Genomic DNA, 21,168 nt, shown 5'->3' with positions numbered 1-21,168 from the left:
GCCGTCCGTGGATCCAGCCGTAGGGTGTCTTCGGAAACGGGTCTGTGGGTGTTTTACCAGTCGCAATCAAGCGCTTACGGGTATAACATCTTCGGCTTGATATTGGTAGTGTTTGCCCCCAGAAACCATGGTCTTGGCAAACTGCCAAGTCGAAACGAGCACAGACACTGAGCGAGGCCCTGACAGATCAGTGGTGTTCTTACCATATACTGCTATCGTTCGTCTGCCAAGGGTTTATGCTTGCGCTGACGTCGTTTGACAAACGTGCTAACACTACGAGCAGGGGGGGCATGTGACACGCCACCATCCTAGTCCGACGTTACTTTCGGGCATCATGTTGCAGCTCACTGAAGCGGCTCTGCTTCACCTTACACCATATACAGACCCACCACCCATTGCCTCAACAAAACAACTACTGCCCATGTCTTACTGGTTCCGGCTGGGCTGCTGTCATGAACATGTGGAGCATTGTAAACAGATGTCATTGAAAGACGTCGGGCGTAAGGCAACATCGGCACATGAAGGAAGCAATGCATTTCATCCGGTATTGTTGCCACCACTTGGCTCACTCAAGAAATTTCCGAGTATAGAATACAACGGTTGTCTCCAAACCTTAGTCCGGTCTCGTCAACTTCATTTTGTTCCTTCAATACCAAGTTTTCAGATTGTTGATATGATGATGGCCTATTAAAGTTTTCTGTGAAGAAACTATGGTTTTTCGAGAACTGCTCTGACCTTTTGCAAACCAAAGAACATTATCATTGAGATACTGATCAGCTCAATCACCAATTACCGATGTGTTGTTAAGGAAAGGGCACTAGTTGCGACCATGTCGTCTGGATCCTCATCGTCTGTCGCTGCCAGCTGGCCTGTGCCTAACTACATCAACCCAGAGACTCGAGGTTCAGCGGGCAAGATCGTTGGGATCGTGCTGGTCTCTTTGGTCACTATTATAATCATCCTTCGGATGTACACGCGACGGTTCATTTCGAAAGGATTTGGCCTTGATGATGTCCTCATCTTGCTTGCATTTGTAAGTAGCAACCTGTCTGTCATCTGTATCATGCTCACCAAATCCCCAAGGTGCCCGCCACAGCGTTTGCTGTTATAGGTGTATATGGTGAAGTAGGTCTCCAGTGGAACAGACACATCTGGGATGTTGATCCGAGACTCTATGTTCCATCGCTCAAGTTTAGGTAAATTCAAATCTACGGAGCATTAGGACTTGGCCTTTCTGCTAATGCTCATCGCGTAGTCTTTCTGAGTTGATCCTCTTCGATTTGTCAACCAGCACCACAAAGTTGTCCATGTTGGCCATGATTCATCGTGTTACATCAAGTTCCAAGAACAAAAGAATGAACATCGCAGTCCTCACAGCCGCGGTTGTAATTAGCGTGAATGCATTTATCTTCATCGTAGTATCCATTTTCCAGTGCAGGTTAGTACAAGTCCTTAGACCCATAGTTGATCATCACTCACCTTGACTACAGTCCGGTTTCTGCTTATTGGACATTGTCCTTAAAGCCGAAGCAATGCATCAACGAGGCAGCACATCTTCTGGCTGCTGGTATCATTAACACCATCACAGACTTCGTCGTGGTGTTTTTACCAATGCAGACCGTTATTAATTTGGAGCTGCCACGGAAGCAACGAATCATTGTCGTCGGACTATTTGGTGCTGGGTTCTTGGCTTGCGCCGCTGGCATTGTCAGAATTTACTTCTCATGGATCATGACAACTACTACCAACCATGACACCACATGGAACTCCTGGGCTGTGTGGTTGGCAAGTGGTATCGAGCTTTATGTTGGCATTGTAAGTGATAAACTAAGGTCATCGCTTCTTCTGAAGGTCTGAGCTAACAATGGGCCTCAAGATCTGTGCTTCAATCCCAGCGATCAAGCCGTTCTTCGCTACTTACCTCCCCCAAGTCATCGACGCCAGCATGCGCTCACGCAAGTCATCTCGTTATTCCAATGACACTAAGTTGTCAAGTCCATCAAATAACTTCACGGGCTCCCACGCGAGCTTCCAAACCTTCATATACGGGCCCTCAACGCCTAACCTCTCACTCCGGCAGCCGCAGCCCGTGGCGCAAATACAGAACGAAAGCCCACTGAGTAACGAGCTTCTCGCCGTTGGCCTCCAAAGACCAACGACGGTCCACAGGAAGTCGCCCAGCGCGGATCTCAACAAGCCGCTCCCGACCATCCAATACACACAAAAACCTTCATACCCCGCGATGCCGCCCCTACGGACGGACTCGTCGTTCTCAATGGAAGAGGAGGACACCGAGAGGCTCTTCTCGCCGCAGCGAAACGGTCGGAGGTTCACCGACACCTTGTCCATCCCGGCGGCCGCGGAAGACCGCACCACCGTCTACATAGCATACCAGGGAGAGGACCAAGGCCGTGGCAACGTCTTCTGAAGCGGTGGCCAGAGCCAAACCCGTTTCTTCTACACACACTTTCATTTACATGCTACCGTTGTCATGCGCAACACGTATCGCCATATACGATTTATTTTGTTTTATTCTATCATATCCTATTTCTCTGGCGTAAGGTTTACTTTTCTATTCTTACTAGACTTAATACCAGTCATTAGCCATCATTGAACGACTTTCGTTCCTCTGTGTATATAGACTATTAAATAGGACAGGACTTCCACTGGGGATAGACAGGACCAGGTTGTAGTTCTTGTTTTTATGGCCGCGGTGTACGACACACCCTAACGTCAAGACCACCGACTCCTTGTGGGAATGACGGAACACGCAACACCACAACATGCATACGAGAAAATGATACTTTCATTTAGACGCTTATACATCAACTCTTCAGATACCATGTCCACCTATCAGCACTAAGCACAGATAGTCCTTGGAGTTCACTAACAAGGATTTTGCGAAATCGAAGTGGATTAGATATCACGGGTTGCGCACGATGGGCCCAGAATTAATTGTGGTAAATCAGATTCAGTTAATCAAGTAACAAACAAAGCCATATAGGCACTTCCTCCTGTTGATGAGCTCTTGCTCTACATTGTCCCGCGACGTGTCCTTCTATAGAATAAAAATAAAACGAGCTAATCAAACAAAACACTAGCAAGGGTCAACTGGACCCGTACAAAACACACTGCATCGTGATCAACTTCATAATTGCAGCCGCGGCTGCGGCGTCCTCTTTCTCTAGTCCTCATGGTATCCTCAGCAGGATAGACATCCGGTAAAGCCCTACTTTGCATCCCGAGGGATGGAAAATCAGCGCCTTGGGAGTTTCCAGTTCCAGCAATGTGCTGAAACAAACCATACCCGTCGGGTCCATTTGGTTTCCTCAGCTCCGGCCATCATCAGAGCGATGTATATGCCATAAAGCTGGATTGTGTGTGCCTTGATCTCCTGATCAGGCATGGTATGTCGAGAGCGTGTGAACAAATCCTTGCGTTCACTTAGCCAGAGTAGTGCATCTGGTGAGCACGTCGGTGAGGCTCACGCGACCTCTTCAGTCTGCGCGAGATCTTCTCCATGGCAGCGAAGTGGTCACCAGCTTCGCCGGATTGCTCCAAGACCTCGAAAGCGACAGGGTTGTCGAAGCGCTGGAGATAGGACTGGAGGGCGTTGCGGTGCTCCCACCACTGCTCCATGAGTGGTGCCTCAGCCTTGGCGGCGGCGGCGGCAGCTTCCTCAGCGGCGGTAGGCTTGGAGGACGACTTGCGGCCACTGGAAGACTCAGAGTCCTTGCTCTTCCTCTTGCGGCCCTTGGCCGAAACAGCTTGCGATCCACGGCTGGAGGAGTGAGATCCAGTGGACATGGTCAGGGCCGTACCATCGTCGTTGTGAACACGCCTCATGTGGTCTCGGAGATTCCAGTTGCGTGGGAATCCACATCCAGGAACAGCACGGTCGCATCCTTCGTAGGTGCACAGATATGGCTTGTCGCCGTGGCCGTGCATTGCGTGGGCCTCACGCTCATGTCGGAGAAGGCATGCCGTGGAGGAGAATCTGGCATTCTCGCAAGAATCGACCTTGCAGCGGTAAGGCTTCAAGTGGGAGTCGACAAACTTGCTGCATGAGGATATTAGTCTTGCTCTCTAGAGAATGGGATATCGTTCAACTTACTCATAGTTGCACTTGAGCTTCTCGGGCTTGTGGTTGCAGGACGCATCACCCTCCCAGGGGCAGTGGAAAAGACCATCCGCCCTCGGCACGGCGTTCTTGTAAAGTGGGTGGTCCCGTGCAGTCGACTCTCCGTCGCCGCTGGATCGGCGAGTGAATGCAGGGGGCATCATAGCGTTCTCCAAAAGGTCAGCTCCATAGAAGTCCTCTACGGTTAGGCCATTTCCAGTGTGGTGGCTCAAACTATAATATCGTTAATGACATGCATATATCTCACGTTCCATAGTACTTACGTTGGGGAATGGAGTCCAATAGCTTGAGAAGCAACGCTGCCTTGCGATGAAGATCCGACTGGCACATTGCTCCATGGGTTCTCTGTGATAGCCGGGCTGGGGGTGCGAGATCCACCGATTGGGCTCAAACAATCGCTCCAAGAAGCTGTGGGAGAGTTACCTGTCAAGCTAGCATCAAAATGCATCTGGGTTGGGTCCATATGCTGTTGACCTAAGCCCGAAGCTAGCATATCTGGGGCATAAGGTAGCCCATCCATGCCGACGCTCATGGGAAGCGTTGGGTAGAACATTTGTGATGAGACAGAGTGGGCGTCTGAGTCATGTAGGAGGTAGGCATCTGCCTGAGCGTTACCTGTCATGTCGAAAGCTGACATGTGTGAACCATGAGATACAGTAGACAGTATCCTTGGGCGGCTCTTCATCGAAGATGCCTTGATTGTTCTGTTCTTGTGGCTGCTGCCAGTGGAACTTTGTGAAGTGATCCTTCGCATGGGCTCTGCGATGACCGGGGCTTCCTCTGTGGACATCCATTTTCCGGAGACGTCATCCTCTGTTGGGTCCTGTCCATTGGCTCTGGGAGTAATGTGGCCAAAAGAAAAAGAAAAGTCAGGTTCTCCATGGAAGTTCTGTGTACCATCTGCTGCAGTAGCATCCCATATCGAACCATTAAGGTCCGCAGGTACTGTATGAGAATAGAAATGTCCGTTGGAAGTGCTCATCATGTTATGAGAGTATGTGCTGTATTCACTAATTTTGTTAGTGTTCTGTTGCCCACTTTCCCAGGAAGACTATATGCGCCGAATACAAAAGACGAAAAGAAAATCAAGCTTGGCACAACTTTGGCTTCTGCGATATTAGTTAGCTTAGCATTAGACAATCATCGGGGTATGTTGCACAAACCAAGCTTTTGTATCAGTCGAAGTCAATCCAAGGGGCGAATAAACGAGTGTCCAGTTTGGTATCCATGGTTATGCTGGTCGTGTCCATTGGTGGTATTCCAGGTGCGGAGAGTCCAAGCCAGGGATCGAAATTGACTAACGAAACAGAAAGAAATGCAAATATGCAGTCCATGGCGCCAGGAAGCTTGGAAGAGCCTACAGGCACAAAAGGAAGCATGTTAGTGGCTAAGACACGCGAGCTAGGTGAAGTGAACCGTTTCAAGCCGATTCAAATGGCTTATACGTACCGTTAATTGTGCATAATAGTAACTCCAGGAAGAGTAGCACGCAGCGTCCAGTAAAGAAAATTCCAGTGACCAGGTAGAGATACTACAGGTGAATATGAAAGAACTCGAGACCTCGGGAAATGTTGAAGTGAACCATCCTAGAAAAATCCATGGGGCGAAAATTCCAGTCCATTTCGGTTGCAATGATCCAGCCAAGTTGGTTGCTGAACATCGCTGATAGTTGAACAAAGTAAATGTTGAGCAAGTCCATGATTCAGTAGAAAATGTGTCCGCGAAACCCAGCAGTTTTGGGACACGACCTGGAATCCGATTTGTCGAAAAGAACCGTCCACAGTGAAAATAATCCTTGGTCAGATGAAAATCCATTGAATGAAATCGGAGAACTAGTGAAATCCATTTCCGGTGTGCTACGGTAATGTCGAACCTGTGGGCAGGTTCCTTTGTCGTCCTCAGAAAGGGATGCTCGGAGTCACATGCTTGCGGGTGAAACTTACCATCTCTCATTGGAGATGTTGGGGAGACTATGTCTCAAGAATTTCTTTCGTTTGTTTTGTGTATCCAACTGAGGCCGGGACAGCTTCTCAGTGTTCAATCCGGAGTGATTGAGTGATCCTAGTAGAAGCCATGGGAATCCTTTCCTGGGTAATGGTAATGTCCTCGAAAATGTCCTTTGGAGTCCTGATCCCTCGGTGTTTGCGTCTACCAAGCACTGGCTGGTATGTCGCAATGTGAAAAGCAAATTACATGACTGAGCGTAGGACATGATTTGATGGTTGCAAATAAAGCTCCGGTAGTAAATAGAAAGCAGTGTAATATACCTCGCGGGAGTGTGGACGTTGTCCATATCTAGAGACGAACTGTAGCTTGGAGCGACAGAAGCAGTCATTGTTCCTGGAACAGACACAGCTGGAGTGCTTGTCCTTGTGATAATCCTTGACGGATGAAGTCCTCGCGGAATACAAGACAATAATGTGTCTCGCGTACAAAGGATCCTTGGGCTGTTGAATGTTGTTGTGGTCGACAGCAGAAAGAGTTGTACAGAGATGATCCTGGGATGATATTTCACAGCCGGGAGATCAGGGCGGTATGCGTCGATGCACAAATGAGGCGAGGATTTGCAAAAGATGTAGAGGAGGGTTTGAGAATATTGGGTCGTTGGGCTGAAATGTTTGTTGGGTTGTAAGAAAAGAGGGAAGAAGAGGAAGTTGGGCATTGAGCCGGGGCTCAAGCGGGTTTTATCGTGAGTATTGTCTTGGGAAAGGAGCATGGCTGGCGGAACTGCCAGGGTCAGACCTGGTCGACGCTACTGTTGCTGTCTCCGCTTTGCATTTCTCTCATGTATTCATTCGCTCTGGCGGTCAAGTTGCAATTCAACTAACTGCCAACTCTTTCCCAGGATTGGAGAGGATTGCTGCCGCCGTCGTGTTTCCCATTTGGCCGTCACATTGGTCGCATGTCTTGGGATTACTGCGCTGGCCCTTTGCTCCTGCACGTGTAATAGGCGCGAGTCAAACCAACTCTTCCTATTGGAGTATTACCCTGCAAGACCTTGGTTTTGCAACGGGTCTCTATGGTTGCCGGTGGAGAACAGCGTCGTCAACAGCCTATCAATCGAGAGAAGATGTTTGATTCCACAATGTGATGAGGCATTATGGCTGCAGCGACAACGCAGCACTGCAGACCAGCTCAGAAGGTGAACACATGACAACGAGCACACCTTCCGGAATCACGAAATCATATTGCGCGAATTGCGGAAAGCCTCAGTCTTCTCCCTTTTTGACCCATCATTTCAAGCAAAGCCTTCGTGTTACCAGCCTCGGAGTGGAGATGTTCCGAAATGATGATTGTCGGTCAAGTACATCTTCCCACGACGCCAATGCACGAGAGCCGTAGTAGTGGGCTGAATCGCGACAGCCGATCATTCAAAGGGACCCTTACTACACCGCAGAAAACGTGAAAGGAGCCACTTGCCTCTTGTAGTCCCGTTTTTAGGACGGGAGTGACCGAGCCAGAAGATTTCATCTTTCCAGAAGGAAATTCAAGGCTGTTCAAAATGGGTGTCTCCGATACATCTAGGTTAGCACGTTTCTCGCGGCTAGGTCGTCGGATACAAATGCCATGCCCAAATGACCAACACACACCAGCGATGCAGTTTTTGGCCGGAATTTTGGACCGCAGGACCGTGATTAATGCTGAGGGTGTGATCTAAGTTTCAATGGACACAAGTTGCAGACATTGCATACACTATGAACCTACAAGTCATAACGCCTGCTGACCGGGCAAATATAATACCAGGCCATTTCCCACAACCAGAGTGGTTCGGCGTGTTCCGAACAAGGGAAATGGCAATCGTTTCATTCGTTCCCGTATACACAGATGCGGGAAGCGTCTCATCAGCCAATGCAGAATACAACTCAATTTAGAATATAGACGCCCGAGGAGTAACATCCCACGACCTTCGAAGCATGCGAGCATCTCAATCGGTATGGGCTCATTGGTAGCGGCCTGCGCAACAAAATGTTGTACTTAGTCTACTGTACAAGCTAAGGCTTAGAGAACTTGCTTCGTCGTGGCTGTTGACACCACCCCAATATATATGCACATCGAGTTGTCTTTCTGCTTGTTGGTTCCACCCTGAACAGAGGTGCCATGTCATCGTCTGCCCAGCTTTGCATGCATCCACGCTGGCTGTCTCGACCGTGTTCGACATCTTCACAGTTCAGAACAAACTTCGTTCTTGCATAGCCCACGATACTTGACGTCGAGCCTATACTCAACACATCACCTTCTTAGGGAATACTAGACCAATGGTAGCTTCGGACGACGACTACCATCCGCCCAAACAGCCTCCTCCCATAAAGTTTTGAGCTCTTCTTCCCCGTCAAAGCCGTCCTCCCAAGCAAAAAGTTGCATGGTTGACTTTGCCCCTTCCCAACTCTTGATTTTGAGTAGCTGGCTTGCGAGGTTGATCTTGTCCATGTACGAATCTTTCGTTGCCTTCATTTGATTTTCCTCTAAGGAAGACGTGGTTTTTGCAGCTACTGTTGCTGAAGCTCCGAACATGACGGTCCAAAACCACAAAGTCTGGCTGTATTGGCCCTTTTGCATTAGAGACTCCGTTCTGCAGACGTCGGCAAGTAATTGCTCTAGGAACCAGTTGAGTACGAACGAGTCTATCCACTGGTCACGAAGTATTATGTAAAGGTAAAAATAGCAGGAGATGAAATCGCTCCTGCTGGTATCAACGGACTGTAAGGGGCCAATGGAGGTATTGTCGAGTGCTTGTGAATCATGGGAACAGTCTGAAAGTGTTTCGAATGGAAGATCCAGTCGGCTCAGGGCAAATATGTCATGATTCGGGCGGATCGGACGTATCGCTATGCCCAATAATGATATGATCATAGATTGGTGAGTGTCGTCTGTTTGTAGAATATCGAGTATGTCATATGGCGGTCGTGATTTGATACAACGTGCAGCCCTGTGAGCAGGTCTTAGTCTCTTGGTTGTTTCGGTGGAACCAATCGATGACATACATTAGAATAAGTCGTTGAAGAAGGCCCATGGGTCTCTTGCCAGCGACCTTTCTTTGCAGGTCCTTGATTCTGATCAGCCCACGCAAGTGGAATGCTACGGCATCGGCAGAACCCAAGCAATTCTTTGTGATATTAGTCGAGGTCCTCTATCCGTGCTTGACTCATTACCCACCTCGACTAGAGCAAGACTTGTGATTGCCGCAATGGTACCATCGTCCACTGCAGTTTCGGATTCTGCTAACTGCTCGTTGACGAAACGTATAGCTTGCAGCTTATGATATAGATATGGTACTCGGAATTGTTCGCTATCCCCTGTCGACCACGCCCATTGCAGTGTCGTCATCAAAAGAGCCGCGTGGAGGAAACCCGGGTTTGATAGGGCACGGTAGACGCTGCGAATCATAGTCAGTATCAGCCTAGCGGGCAAAGATAGTATATTGCTTAACTTACACAAATGAATCCTTTTCTCTGGCTATTGGTACTGAGTGGAGGATTCTAGTACTCAGGACTGCGGCGTACTGTGAGTAAGCCTGCACCTAGTGCGAGAAAATTTACATACAAAGCTGAAATAACGGTCGTGACTTGAATGGTATATCACAGCCAGTACCAACAAATGGATTTCGTGGTGTACTGTCTGACAAGCCCAGAGACACCGGCGATGATCTATCGTCGACATGGTGAAACACTTCGGAATCCTTGTCTCTACCGTTGGTTGGTATACCAAATTCTACATCCAAATATATACACTCTCCGCCATGTCGCAGGCAATATGTGCTGCACTTCCTGTTAGCGTGCACGTTTGCCAAAGTGATGCGCAAATGGGGGCCAAAGGATTGCAGCGAATGCGCTGTGGTGACGCAACAGTAGATCTCATCAAAGATATATAACCTTGATGAGTGAGTACCTACGGGTTGACTACTTACCATAGAGGTGTTTTCTCGTCGCATCTGATATGCTTCTTTTTGCATACGGTGCAGCCTATGGTAGCACGCGCCCACGTCACAACAACGCCGATGGGGCGCCGCGGCGACGTATGCGCGGATAAGTCAGCAAACTCTCCAGATGTCATATATGGTACTCGACGGTCACCAAAGCCCAGTCGTCAAACCGTCTGTTTCCAACTTACCATTTCTGGACCTGCGGTGAAATTTGCGTTGCCGCTGTCGGATCAGCAAGGGCTGCTCCTCAATTGGCCTCATATTACTTGCCATTAGCAGCGAGCTTTCGTAGTACATGGCTGACATCGGGCGACCAGACGACATTCATACACATCTACTGATTATGTCAGATCAAATCTGAAATTCAAGAGCACGCGAACCCTACAGAATACGTTGTATTTCATCATGCTCTCCTCAAGGCAACCGTATTTCTCCCCCCTCCTGAAAAGCTTAGCATGCCGTCGTTGGTGCATGCGAACCATGGAGGACCCGCACCGTTCAGGACGAGCAGAATGCTTTTAGTTGAAGGATCCGACACACGAAATGAGCCCGTTTTGTTGCAAAGGTCTGCAATCCTTTCGGCAATCGCTTAGCGTTTTCCTGAAACCCCCTGTTCTCGAACGTTGGACAGCAGTCTAGCGATCATTCAGCCATGTCGCAACGTTAACCGAACCACCCCTCGGACATTCCAAAATTCTTCTACGTAGGTCGCAGGGTCCTTTTCGACATCACAGCTAAGTTGCCTTAAGCGCGCGGCAGTCCGACGACAAACACGGAATAGTCTGATCCAAGCAAATGATAACTGCATACTGCAATATCTCATGCGCTGATGTCGGAGAACGTAACTATTTTGCATATGAACTTGCTCTCCCTCCGAGGCGTTGAGGCATGTCCAACCCAAGTACCGTACATGTGGCGCTTGGAACGTTGGACCGGCCGCCTGGGTAGAGCAAAATAGCCCTATGAGCCCTGTCAAAAAAGGGAGACCGGAAACGCGGCTATATTTATCCTATCCACTGTAAGAACTTAAAATTTTGGCAGAACAGTCGTGATTGGAGCTCTCATTTCTAATAGTACGAGTAAACTGGATTCTAAATCCATCGAATGAAGTTCTTGATTAATAACAGCATCCAGTGGACACGTCGCGATCAGCAACTCAATCCCACGGACGATGGGATTTCAATACCGGCGAGGATGTGGGCAATTAAAGGCACCCTTTTTGTTCGCAGCTGTATACTAACAGTTTCTTCATCTACCTTACTGTGGCGCATTTTGTAAAGTGTAACAGGCTGCTATCGGGACAAGATCCTGCAAACTCTGAGGCCATCACTGGTAGACTGGCTAAGAACAGCTCATAAAATAAAGCCATTGGCATTTGATTAAGTCCCGGAGACATATGCCTTTCATCAAGCCCCAAGAACGCAGCCCCATACTCGCCTTTCAGCTTTAGGCATCCATATAAACCACTACCTGAAATACGGCTGTACTATTATTATCATTCATGTCGCAACAAGTATACAATGTCTCCAAGCGACACGAATCATGACATTGTGATTACTATGTCATTGTCGAGTCAGAATACGAACACATTGATATGGACAGTCGGTTTGGGCTTTACTTTTATTTTAGTTATTTGGTGCCCGCCGCCTTGTCGTTCATTAGATTGCCGGGCTTGAGCGACATCCCCACTACAGCACTATTTTCTGCTTGACCTTCCTGGCATAGAACAACAAACCTGCGCTTGAACTGCGTCTCGATGAGTGATGGCAATACCACATAAACCTTGGAAGTTGACGACGCAGCCTTTTGCGGCTCCAAAACCATCATAAAGTCCTCATCTCTGACTGCCCAATTATGGCCCTATCAGTCTGAGCCAATTGATGAGCAGTCCCTCGCCGTGGCATCAGCAACCAGTGGCCAGCAATATTCGTTTCTGTACATGTGGTCCCGCGCGTGTTGGCAAAGCGGGCACTGCTGAGGTCGGCAACGTTGGGTTTCTACCCCATTGTGCCACATCTTGAACCCAATTCTTTGCAGCCGCCCGAAGGGTTGCGAACCACAGGTCACCGCCATTGTTCTCAAGGTAATTCCTTGTAGAGCAGAGTTGCCCGTCGAGACCAGTACCGCATTTTCGCAACGGTGGTTGGGTTCCATCTTCGAGCCCAATCGATGCCCTACACTGGTTTGGGATAAGATGTGCCCCCACTACTCAGATGACATATTCAGTCTTCGCCCGTCCTGGAAAAGCTTCCAGGCTTGAGTTGCAACATGTTCCAGGGGTGCTCCTTGACCATAGCTGATTGTTCTAACTGAATTGCCGCGATTGACTTGACTTTTGCTTGCATTTGCTGCGGGTAACAAACTTTCCGTTGCAAGGCCTATCCTCGCCCGTTGGGAGAATAGTTCAGTTGAGCGAAATACTGAGATTACGGCGATTCCAGGTCACAAGCCAACCCCTTGTTGCGAGTGACGTTGGCATCAACATCCCCATCGCCCCGGGTTTTACGAACCTTTTCAGGGCGGCTGACATCCTAGACAACCTGCTTTACAAGGTCAATCTACCCGACAGATCTGTTCCCAAGTGGCGAAACTACTATTTGCCTCAAGAGTATAGAGGTGGACATAAAGAAAGTGATCCCTCCCCAATATCAGGATTGTTGATCATCGACTTCATCACTGTACAGATCACTCGCAACACAGGAAAGTCAGCCAAAGTTGCTTTCAAGTACCGTTGCCGCGGGGTACTTTGACACCTTTCCATTAACTGAAAGCAATATCTTCATTTTTCCAGGAGCGGACTCTTAAATTTCCCTAGGACAAAGGCCCCATTAATTCATCCAGTCAGCCGGAGAACATTGAGCACACCGCTCCCCGGAGAACCAGTATATCCCAGGTTGAACATTCTTCTCAACTTTGTATCCCGCCTTTCTGGAGGAGAAAAAAAAACCCCCCTTAGACCCGTGTACTTGGAGAGCCCCGGAAATCACGGATTTATCCAAACGGAAGGCTGCCGCCTGGAGGAACTTCAAGCGCACTTATACTGTCTTTGATTCCCTCGATATAGTCTTCGAGGTTGAGATTCTGCTTTCGGACTTTCCCGCCAAGGAACATGACCCAGCCGGAACTAGCCTATAGGACAACTGCCATGTCGAACGGACCCTGGAACCCATCCCGCAGGTGCGATCTTCAGAAATCTCCCGATCACGATGGCTATGGTTAGGCTAACTCACTCAAGTATCGCATACAGCGACCCATACCAAGGTGGTACCTATGATAACACCTACCCACGGTCAAGGTAAGGGACACCGCTATTAGCCTTTGAGCCCATGACGGGACTGTCATAATAACATGACCAAGTGTTGCATATCCATCTAGTGGACCTGGTCCTTCTTATAGTATTCCAATCAGTGCGCCGTTCGAAACTAATGGCCGACCCGAGTCGACTTTCTCATCATCGCCGGTATATACATCTCGACCGGTCTCGGGAAGTTACACAGTCGGCCACGGTTCAACCTCCCACGGGTGGGATTTACATGGCCAAGGAGGTTACTCACCAACGGATTCTGTTGACGATATAATCGCTTCGCCAGGTATATCCGACTATGGCCTAGAAAATGGAACAGGCTCTTCGGTCGCTGGAAAGTCCAAGAGTCATGGCAAGGGCCGTCCTCAAAGGCGTCCATCGAACAGAGATGAGTTTGATGGCCCTCATCAATTCCTGCAACGGCCACCTCCTAGTTACATCGCCATGCAAGAGAGAGATCTTCCACATCTCCCAACGAATTTGCTGGTGCAGGAGCAAGACAGTGTCTTGAATCAAGTGAATGACAGGCTGTCACAGTGTGCCTATGACTTTGTCGCAAAGTATCAGTTTCCTATTCCTCTCACCCAGGATATGAGGCCAGTCGAGCGCCCACAGGACCGGGAATGGACTGAATGGGTTTACTTACTGAAAAGACTGGCAACGAAGAGGAGAATCCCTGTGAGTTTATCTGCGTCATACTGCGCACCTTCCCACCCCCAGGGACCTTATCGACGAGCCAGCTCAGTCGAACTTGATGATAAGGACGATATCTTGCATGCAAAAAATAACGGCCACTGACATTGTACGTGACAGGCCAGGGTATTATATAATGGACAGATTAAGCAATTTGTTACCATTCTGGAGAATTCACTAGGTATGTACTCCAAATGTCTCTGCGGTGCATGGGTGAGCGCGGTCTAACTCCGTTGCAGAAATGCGTCATGCTGCAAAGCATCAATCACGCCCCTTGAAGGATGATAGAAACATTCTCCAACTAATCAGCGCTGGAATCCAAGTGGCTAAAATCTTGAAGGATGCGCAAGCCATGGATTACCTTGACAGACTATACGTTTCAACAGATCAACAGATCAAGGAGCGGAGCGCCGCCGCCGCGGCTCGCTTCCGCTGAATATTGGAAGGACAGGACACTCACGTTATGACGGCTTATGATACCTTTACGATGAAGACATCACACAAGCTTTTTTTCTTTTTCATCTGCAGGATGCGAATAGACAGCACCAGGCTGTATATATGGGAGATACCCGGAGCCCTCTGGGAATCATGCTAATTGACAAGGTGTGTGTGTGTGTGTGTGTGTACGAGAGGCTGGTGCCCGATGGATGAGAAATCACGAATCTCCTTGCACGATTCAATTGTGCTCGAAATTTTCTTCAGGGGAAGAACACATTATGTGGCGAGCCAAACTTATTAGGGAGTTTCAAGGATCAATGGGAATATATCTGATTTTCAAATGCAAAGCGTGGCAATGTGGATACTATATTCTTATGTTCCTTACAAAGCCTCCTTCAATCTGATCATTTTCCACGTCTCTCAGCCTTGCTCGAATTACCTGAATTGCCATTGCCGGCAATGTCGGGTTTATTGGGCACCAACCGTGCATAATAAAGGCCTCCGAATCCGGCCAGAGCTAGAGCGTATTCACCACACCTCACGCAAATGCATGCGCAGAGTTGTCATTCCGTCACATATTGGGCTCCTCCAATGAGTGGTTGGCCTTGCTGCCACATTTGCAAGTCCTACCGGGTTGGGCGAACCTGGCAATCCGATTGATTGATCGGGCCAGGTCGCAAGGTCTGTTAGGCTCTCGGAGGCTCGCTGGCAACTAGTTGTTTCTTTCGCGTTTCCGGCCCTCTTCTGCTTGATCTTCTTCTTCTCTCTTGCTGCCTTGGGGTGTGTTGCGGTACATTCGGCCGTGCATGGAAAGAAGGGCCACATCAGTGGACTCGACACCATTGTCGCGGGAGCCGCAGAAGGTTAAACCTAGTCATCGATGCATGACAAAGCCCTACTATGTCCCATGACATTCCATGCGGTACTTTACGCCGTCCCAACAGGTTGTGAGATTTCTGTGGAAGTCTAGAGCATCTCGCTGGGTTCTGCTTCCGTCGGCATAACCTGGGAATATGCATGAGCTTTATGTCTACCTATACTTTAGAAAACATGCGATCAGCTCAGGCAGCCAGCCAGCGGGGGGTCACCCGGGTAAGTACTGCCGTGATCTACTTCTGTTTTCAAACGGCCCGTCTGCCCTAATGCCCTTGCTTTGGTAAGATCCGAACCGCTTGCCCCCGAGATCCTTATTCACGAATAAGAGAACCCGCACCCTAGAGCTAGTGTAAGTAAAGGCCTGATTAGGGTCAACTCGAAGCGGATCTTCCTCCGAGCCTTCACTAGTCAGCGTTTGTCGCCCGGTCATCGATCTGGGGGTTCTCTCCCATCGTCTTGGAGAAACACATCGATACAGTGGCCCGAGCACGGGATGATTGGCTCGGGGGATCGCGGCGTCCGGGACGCGGGTCTCAACAGAACACGAAATATGTAACACGGCCAGGTTCCTCGCACCACAGAGCTAATGCTCTCGTGAGGCTACGCGTGCATAGTCGATTCAACAGCTCGCGGAGTAAGTGCCAGTGCTAAAGTCAATGAAGCGAACACGAGTACGAGGAGAAACGGGACAGAGATTGGCTCCCGGAGATGATGGGCATTGAGACCTGTCGTAGAGATGGGACCACGGAGGTTGCCATCGACAAATGTCCCGGAGGGTAATTAGTAATAGACATGTTGGGCATACTTATGGGCCAAACGATGGTCGTAGGACCAAACAGCTTTTTCGAGCAAATCTTTTTTCTTATTCTTCTTCTCTTTTTTGTCTGGAGCTCAGGCCGAGGAATATCATGGACTGATATGAGATCAAGCTTGGGCTTCGAACAGAGATAAGCAAGGTTTCATTCCGGACAAAAGTTGGCGAGAAAGCCGGAAAGAATACCTCGGGACGGCCATTCTCAAAGTCGAAGGCGTCTTGATTCTGAACATTTTAGAAGCCACGGTCCAGAGCGTACTTTGTTTTTGCTACTGACTGGCGACATAATTACCTGGTATGAGAGTCGAGGTCAGAACTAAATCAAGATGTATTGGAACAAATCCCAAGCAACTACGTACAAGTATGGCATTACTTGCTTGCTTCTCGGGGGATATATATCCAGCGTTATGGACAAAATATCGCATCATGACCAGGGAGCCGGACACACTGCCATGTCAAGCTGACAGGACACAAACACTGGATAAAAATAAGATAAAAATAAAAATAAAAATAAACATTGGTCAGTATCGGGTGGGACAATGGAAGGGCGAATAGACGGATAAGATGAAACACGACCAGTATTTAGCCTTTCCAACCGACAAGTAGGAGAGCCCTATCGCCTAAGCTAGGGAAGACAACAACCGCCAGCTTCGCGCAGATATAAGGCCGAGTCAGGATGCGCCGTGCATAACAATCTGAGGCATCAGAAGAAGAAAGGGGGGGGGGGGGGGAAGGCCTTAGGGTGCCTACTATACAGCGCTGGAGGTTGCCTACCAGAGCACCAGACGGGGCTTTTGGTTCCTGCCATTGTTGAGAATCGCATTCATAACGACCTTGAATACAGTATTATAGTAGCTTTAGGGGCCTTTGTATTAATCTGCATTTATAAATGTACGTCTCGGACCAACCACTCTCCCTTTCAGATATAAGCTTTCTGTCCTGTCTGCCGTCTGTAGATAGTACGTTGTCATGGAACTCGAGGGTACGGTAAGCTCGAATTGTCCTGGAGCGTGTTGGGATATGCTGCCAGGCTGGGGGCAAAAAAGCAAGTTGTCGTTTTTTAAGCAAGGAAACGGTACGGAAAAATTGGCAGACACAAGGGATCACGGTATCTACTTTGACATTGGATTGACAGGGGCAAGAAAAGGAAGAAAAAAGTCTTATTTGGTATCAATTTCCCAACGCCTTGACCAGTCTCTACCGAGTCTTCAGTCAGTGCCAGCCTTGTTCTTGCTGCGTCCAGAGCGCTTCTTGCGCTTCTTGGAGCCCTCGACGGCGTTTGCTTCCTCTTCGACCGCCTCTTTGCCATCTCCTCTCACTTGGCCATCACCAAAAACGAAAGCAGGACCTTCTCTTTCGGCCTCGGGGCCGAAGTTCTCCTTTCGCCATTGTCGCAACCTCTGCTTCTTACTCAACCGCTTCTTGTCCTTGGCTTTCTTGTCGGCTGGTCGGAAGTGTGCCAACTTCTTCAGGCCAACGTATTCATTCAGGGCGGAATCAGAGGGTGCCATGAGGATGTCTTTGGCTGTCAGGCCATAAGACTCCGCCCAAGTCTCCCGATAGGCAAACCTTGACCCTTGAGTCTTCTTGGACGAGCCACCTGGAATTATGGGATCGTCGATATCCATCTTGGCATCAACAAGAGCCTCGATCTTGGAACGCTCCTTACGTGCCTCCTTCTGAGTAGTCAGACGCTCCCTCTTACGATCCTTGGTCGTCTTCTGCTTCTTGCGGGCTGGGCCGTCCTCGTCCTCATCCTCGTCCTCATTGTCGTCGTCGACCTCCTCTTGTTCCTCTCCTGCCTCCTCAAGATCAGATAGTACCACATCAGGAAGCTCGTCTTCTTCGAAGTCGGGCACAAGATCCTTGATGTCGATATCGTCATCGAATTTGGGCTTCTTGACCTTGTGCTTCTTGCTGTCTTCGTCATCCGATGCTCCCTCACCCTCGGCGTAATATTCGTCGCCAAACTTTCGGTTCATCTCTTCTTCCCACTTGTCGTTGTCCCACTTGTCGTCGAGGAATTTGATCCACTCGTCCTCGTCGAGGTCCTTGCCGGAAAGACCAGCTGCCTTCTTGATTTGCTTCAGCTTGGCCTCTGCTTCCTCAATCTTCAAGTTGCGGAGGCGGTTGCGCTCCTCACGACGTTCTTGCTTCTCTGCCTCCTTCTGTGCGCGCTCCTCCTCACGCTTCTTCATTCTGCCCGACTTCTCGTCGCGGCGAACGGACTTGGCATCGACGACGTCTCTGGCGTAGGACTTGAGAACCTCGTTGCTCTTGCTGGGATCCTCGAATCGCAGGTTGTAGGCAACCTCCCATTCGTCAGCCTTGCCATCGCTGTCCTCTTGATCCGAGTCGAAAGCTTGCCAGTTGTTCTTTCCGGGCTCAATCCAAGCGCGGGCAGCCAGGAAGTTCGACAGGTAGGTTTGGGGGTCCTTTTCGGCATTTGCGACATCGAGGTTGGACAAGGCCTTCTTGCCCTTGGCCGCCTTGGCCCCCTTGACATTGGCGGCCCGCGACGGATGCATGCCGTCGGATGCCAGCTCCTTCTTGATGCGCTCTGCCTCGCCGGCCTTGGGCTTCAAGAAGTCATCACCGTCGTCGTCTTCGCTCTCGTGGTGGCCCTTGATCTGGGAGTTGATCTCGCCCAGGATGGACTTTTTCAAGCTGTCTTGCTCCTGGCCGTATGTCTGGGGGTGCTCTTGGTCCTCGTCGGCTCCCGTGTCGCCGGCGAGGATTCTCTCGCGGTGGTAGTCTCGTAGTGTGACTGGTTTCTCCTTCTTTTCCTTGGGCTGTGGCTGGGGGGCGCCGTCTACTGGGTCGTAGAATTTGGCCTCGGGATCGTAGATGCGAGGGTCCTTCTTGCGGAGAGCTTCGAGGGTGGCCATGAGCTGAGCATCGAGCTCTTCGGTTGCGAGGTAGCCATCCTCATCCTCGGTCTCATCGTCGGAATCGTCTTCGTCGTCGTCGTGGTCTTGGTGGTCCTGGGGTTTGCCCTTGCCGAATTTTTCCTCTAGCCTGTGGCGCTCTTCCCGCTTCTTGTTGTGTTCGAAACGTGCAGCGTATTCGTTGTTGACCTTGAGTTGTGCGCCTCCATCGGATTCGTCTTCACTTTCGTCGAACATGGTCATCTTCCGGTCTTTGGAAGAAGGAGCCATGGTCAAGAGAGATGGGGGATGTGGTTTTAGGTCAAAGAGAGTGCGAGGACTATCTGACAGTGCCCCTAGTTCTAAAGGCTTCCTGGGAAGAATGTGGCAGTCCGGCGGTTGCTTCAATATGAAAAGTGGTGAAGATTGAAGTGAATTGGGATTTTTTGGGTACCTGCTGCGACACCAGACTAGATTTAGATCACACAGAGACCAGGCCTTAAGAGCTCTGCAACTTTTTTTTTCTCTTCTCTTCTTACTGCCACTCAAGCGGGGCGGCTTTCTCTGATAAGAAGGACGCCTGGCAAAGCGTCAGAGCCAGCATCAGAATTAGGTTAGGCGGTGACAGCAACGGTGCCAGAGATGTTCCAACCTCCGCGTGTCCTGTGGTCCCGCACTAGGCCAAGGAGCGTGTAGTGCAAGTTGACGTCTGACGTTTGCTCAGCTCGCTTCAGTTAGTCTAAGGCTAAGGCTCACCTAGGTTAGTCTAGTGCAATCCGCACGGGATTACGGCGTACTTCAGTGGCGCTTCTTATGGTCCTGCGCCCGTCGTCATGTTACACGAAAGTTCCAGTTCGGTATCTCTCTCTGCCTGCCCTATCGCACTTGGCCATCCTCTTCGAAAACCCCCCCCCATCGCATTTCAGATAACAAGTACAACGCCCATTTCATCTAATTGAAAACACCCCGACCACACACTTTTCGTTCCCGTAAACGAACACGACAAACATGGCGGATGCCCCGAAACCGAGTAGCAGCGTCAAGCTGGTGCTGCTGGGAGAGGCAGCTGTTGGAAAGGTGCGCGGATAGCTTCAATTCGGACTCGGGTTCAGATTCGAATTCGAACTCCAATCACAGTCTCCAGCGCAGCGCAACACCCGCGACTAACCATGCCTCTGCTCTAGTCGTCACTCGTACTCCGCTTCGTCAACAACGACTTCCAGGAGAACAAGGAGCCCACAATCGGAGGTAACGTCCTTGCACCAGTCTTGTGTCGCGAGAATGCGCCCCTTCTGACCACATGCCCCCCGTCATAGCCGCTTTCCTCACACAAAAATGCAACCTACCCACGAGGACCATCAAGTTCGAAATCTGGGACACGGCAGGTCAGGAGCGCTTCGCCTCTCTGGCCCCCATGTACTACCGTAATGCGCAAGCGGCCCTCGTCGTCTACGATCTCACCAAGCCCACGTCCCTCATCAAGGCAAAGCACTGGGTCGCCGAGCTGCAGCGGCAAGCATCTCCCGGCATCGTCATCGCACTGGTCGGGAACAAGCTTGACCTGACAAACGAGAGCCCCGACGCCGACGTACACGACGCCGACGCCGACGCCGACGAGTCCGGTGATGCCAGGAAAGTCTCCACCGACGAGGGCAGAACCTACGCCGAAGAGGAGAGCCTGCTCTTCTTCGAGACGAGTGCCAAGACTGGCCACAACGTCTCCGAAGTCTTCACGGCCATCGCCAACGCCATCCCGGAGACATCCCTGAAGAGCACGAGAGGCCCAGGAGCGTCAAATGCCGTCAGCCGCGGTGGCGAGGAGCAGAGAGTGAGCCTCAACGGGCCGAGGGAGGCAGCCAAGGAGGGTTGTGCTTGCTAGAGAAATCAAAGCAGTGGAGAGTGCTCGCATATTCGATCCGACTCCCACGGTGTAGGATATGGGAGAGTCCTGCACGTGCTGACGAGGGGACCAACTCATGGAATACGTTTGAGCCAATCCGGCAAAGGCACAGGGAATCGGCCGCTAATTATCATCGTGTCCTCCATATGCGGCTTTTCTGTTTCAGAGCCTCCGGTAGCATGAGGGGATCGGAGCCTCTTGCGTTTCTTTGGCAG

General features: G+C 50.1%; 7 protein-coding genes across 7 annotated transcripts; 3 read left to right on the top strand and 4 right to left on the bottom strand.

Moving 5' to 3' along the window:
* Nucleotides 1-829: 829 nt before the first annotated feature.
* On the top strand, nt 830-2,428 carry BKA67DRAFT_658915 (uncharacterized protein; the record flags this gene model as incomplete). Its single annotated transcript, XM_046107368.1, has 5 exons — nt 830-1,033; nt 1,084-1,196; nt 1,256-1,438; nt 1,491-1,815; nt 1,877-2,428. 5 exons carry the CDS (start codon nt 830-832, stop codon nt 2,426-2,428), a joined length of 1,377 nt encoding a protein of 458 aa, XP_045958902.1.
* Nucleotides 2,429-3,114: 686 nt separating this feature from the next.
* On the bottom strand, nt 3,115-5,247 carry BKA67DRAFT_285631 (uncharacterized protein). Its single transcript, XM_046095973.1, has 3 exons — nt 4,405-5,247; nt 4,115-4,354; nt 3,115-4,060 (listed from the first exon to the last, which is right to left on the bottom strand). The coding sequence occupies exons 1-3, from the start codon at nt 5,124-5,126 to the stop codon at nt 3,445-3,447; spliced, it is 1,578 nt and encodes a 525-aa protein (XP_045958901.1). The 5' UTR covers nt 5,127-5,247; the 3' UTR covers nt 3,115-3,444.
* A 382-nt stretch (nt 5,248-5,629) lies between these two features.
* Nucleotides 5,630-7,044, bottom strand: BKA67DRAFT_285703 (uncharacterized protein). The gene is made up of 2 exons (XM_046095975.1): nt 6,085-7,044; nt 5,630-6,028 (listed from the first exon to the last, which is right to left on the bottom strand). The coding sequence occupies exons 1-2, from the start codon at nt 6,855-6,857 to the stop codon at nt 5,998-6,000; spliced, it is 804 nt and encodes a 267-aa protein (XP_045958900.1). The 5' UTR covers nt 6,858-7,044; the 3' UTR covers nt 5,630-5,997.
* Nucleotides 7,045-8,227: 1,183 nt separating this feature from the next.
* Nucleotides 8,228-10,449, bottom strand: BKA67DRAFT_285681 (uncharacterized protein). The gene is made up of 6 exons (XM_046095974.1): nt 10,047-10,449; nt 9,683-9,897; nt 9,574-9,631; nt 9,296-9,515; nt 9,124-9,245; nt 8,228-9,068 (listed from the first exon to the last, which is right to left on the bottom strand). Exons 1-6 carry the CDS (start codon nt 10,190-10,192, stop codon nt 8,390-8,392), a joined length of 1,440 nt encoding a protein of 479 aa, XP_045958899.1. The 5' UTR covers nt 10,193-10,449; the 3' UTR covers nt 8,228-8,389.
* Nucleotides 10,450-13,215: 2,766 nt separating this feature from the next.
* BKA67DRAFT_565789 (uncharacterized protein) lies at nt 13,216-14,747 on the top strand. The gene is made up of 4 exons (XM_046102831.1): nt 13,216-13,356; nt 13,419-14,043; nt 14,179-14,239; nt 14,298-14,747. The coding sequence occupies exons 1-4, from the start codon at nt 13,268-13,270 to the stop codon at nt 14,492-14,494; spliced, it is 972 nt and encodes a 323-aa protein (XP_045958898.1). The 5' UTR covers nt 13,216-13,267; the 3' UTR covers nt 14,495-14,747.
* Nucleotides 14,748-17,394: 2,647 nt separating this feature from the next.
* BKA67DRAFT_658911 (KRI1-like family-domain-containing protein) lies at nt 17,395-19,344 on the bottom strand (the record flags this gene model as incomplete). The annotated part of the gene is made up of 1 exon (XM_046107367.1): nt 17,395-19,344. The coding sequence occupies one exon, from the start codon at nt 19,342-19,344 to the stop codon at nt 17,395-17,397; it is 1,950 nt and encodes a 649-aa protein (XP_045958897.1).
* A 717-nt stretch (nt 19,345-20,061) lies between these two features.
* BKA67DRAFT_658910 (secretion-related small GTPase) lies at nt 20,062-20,932 on the top strand (the record flags this gene model as incomplete). The annotated part of the gene is made up of 3 exons (XM_046107366.1): nt 20,062-20,130; nt 20,238-20,301; nt 20,370-20,932. The coding sequence occupies 3 exons, from the start codon at nt 20,062-20,064 to the stop codon at nt 20,930-20,932; spliced, it is 696 nt and encodes a 231-aa protein (XP_045958896.1).
* Nucleotides 20,933-21,168: the final 236 nt, after the last annotated feature.

This window comes from Truncatella angustata (genome assembly GCF_020726525.1).
Source record: "Truncatella angustata strain MPI-SDFR-AT-0073 chromosome Unknown BKA67scaffold_4, whole genome shotgun sequence".
In the NCBI taxonomy this organism is placed as follows: Eukaryota; Fungi; Ascomycota; class Sordariomycetes; order Amphisphaeriales; family Sporocadaceae; genus Truncatella; species Truncatella angustata.
The sequence above is the reverse complement of the archived record's forward strand: the minus strand, read 5'-3'. Positions and strand labels throughout refer to the sequence as shown.

Excerpts from the sequence above, each read along its gene's own strand:
- BKA67DRAFT_285631 (XM_046095973.1), bottom strand. The coding sequence starts at position 5,126 with ATGATGAGCACTTCCAACGGACATTTCTATTCTCATACAGTACCTGCG. Across the intron at positions 4,355-4,404 it reads ATTGGACTCCATTCCCCAAC|TTTGAGCCACCACACTGGAA; the intron begins GTAAGTACTATG and ends ACGATATTATAG. Across the intron at positions 4,061-4,114 it reads AAGCTCAAGTGCAACTATGA|CAAGTTTGTCGACTCCCACT; the intron begins GTAAGTTGAACG and ends ATCCTCATGCAG.
- BKA67DRAFT_285703 (XM_046095975.1), bottom strand. The coding sequence starts at position 6,857 with ATGCTCCTTTCCCAAGACAATACTCACGATAAAACCCGCTTGAGCCCC. Across the intron at positions 6,029-6,084 it reads AACATCTCCAATGAGAGATG|GAACCTGCCCACAGGTTCGA; the intron begins GTAAGTTTCACC and ends AGGACGACAAAG.
- BKA67DRAFT_285681 (XM_046095974.1), bottom strand. The coding sequence starts at position 10,192 with ATGACATCTGGAGAGTTTGCTGACTTATCCGCGCATACGTCGCCGCGG. Across the intron at positions 9,516-9,573 it reads AGAGAAAAGGATTCATTTGT|CGTCTACCGTGCCCTATCAA; the intron begins GTAAGTTAAGCA and ends TATGATTCGCAG. Across the intron at positions 9,069-9,123 it reads CTTCAACGACTTATTCTAAT|GGCTGCACGTTGTATCAAAT; the intron begins GTATGTCATCGA and ends ACCTGCTCACAG.
- BKA67DRAFT_565789 (XM_046102831.1), top strand. The coding sequence starts at position 13,268 with ATGGCTATGGTTAGGCTAACTCACTCAAGTATCGCATACAGCGACCCA. Across the intron at positions 13,357-13,418 it reads AACACCTACCCACGGTCAAG|TGTTGCATATCCATCTAGTG; the intron begins GTAAGGGACACC and ends AACATGACCAAG. Across the intron at positions 14,044-14,178 it reads CAACGAAGAGGAGAATCCCT|GCCAGGGTATTATATAATGG; the intron begins GTGAGTTTATCT and ends TGTACGTGACAG.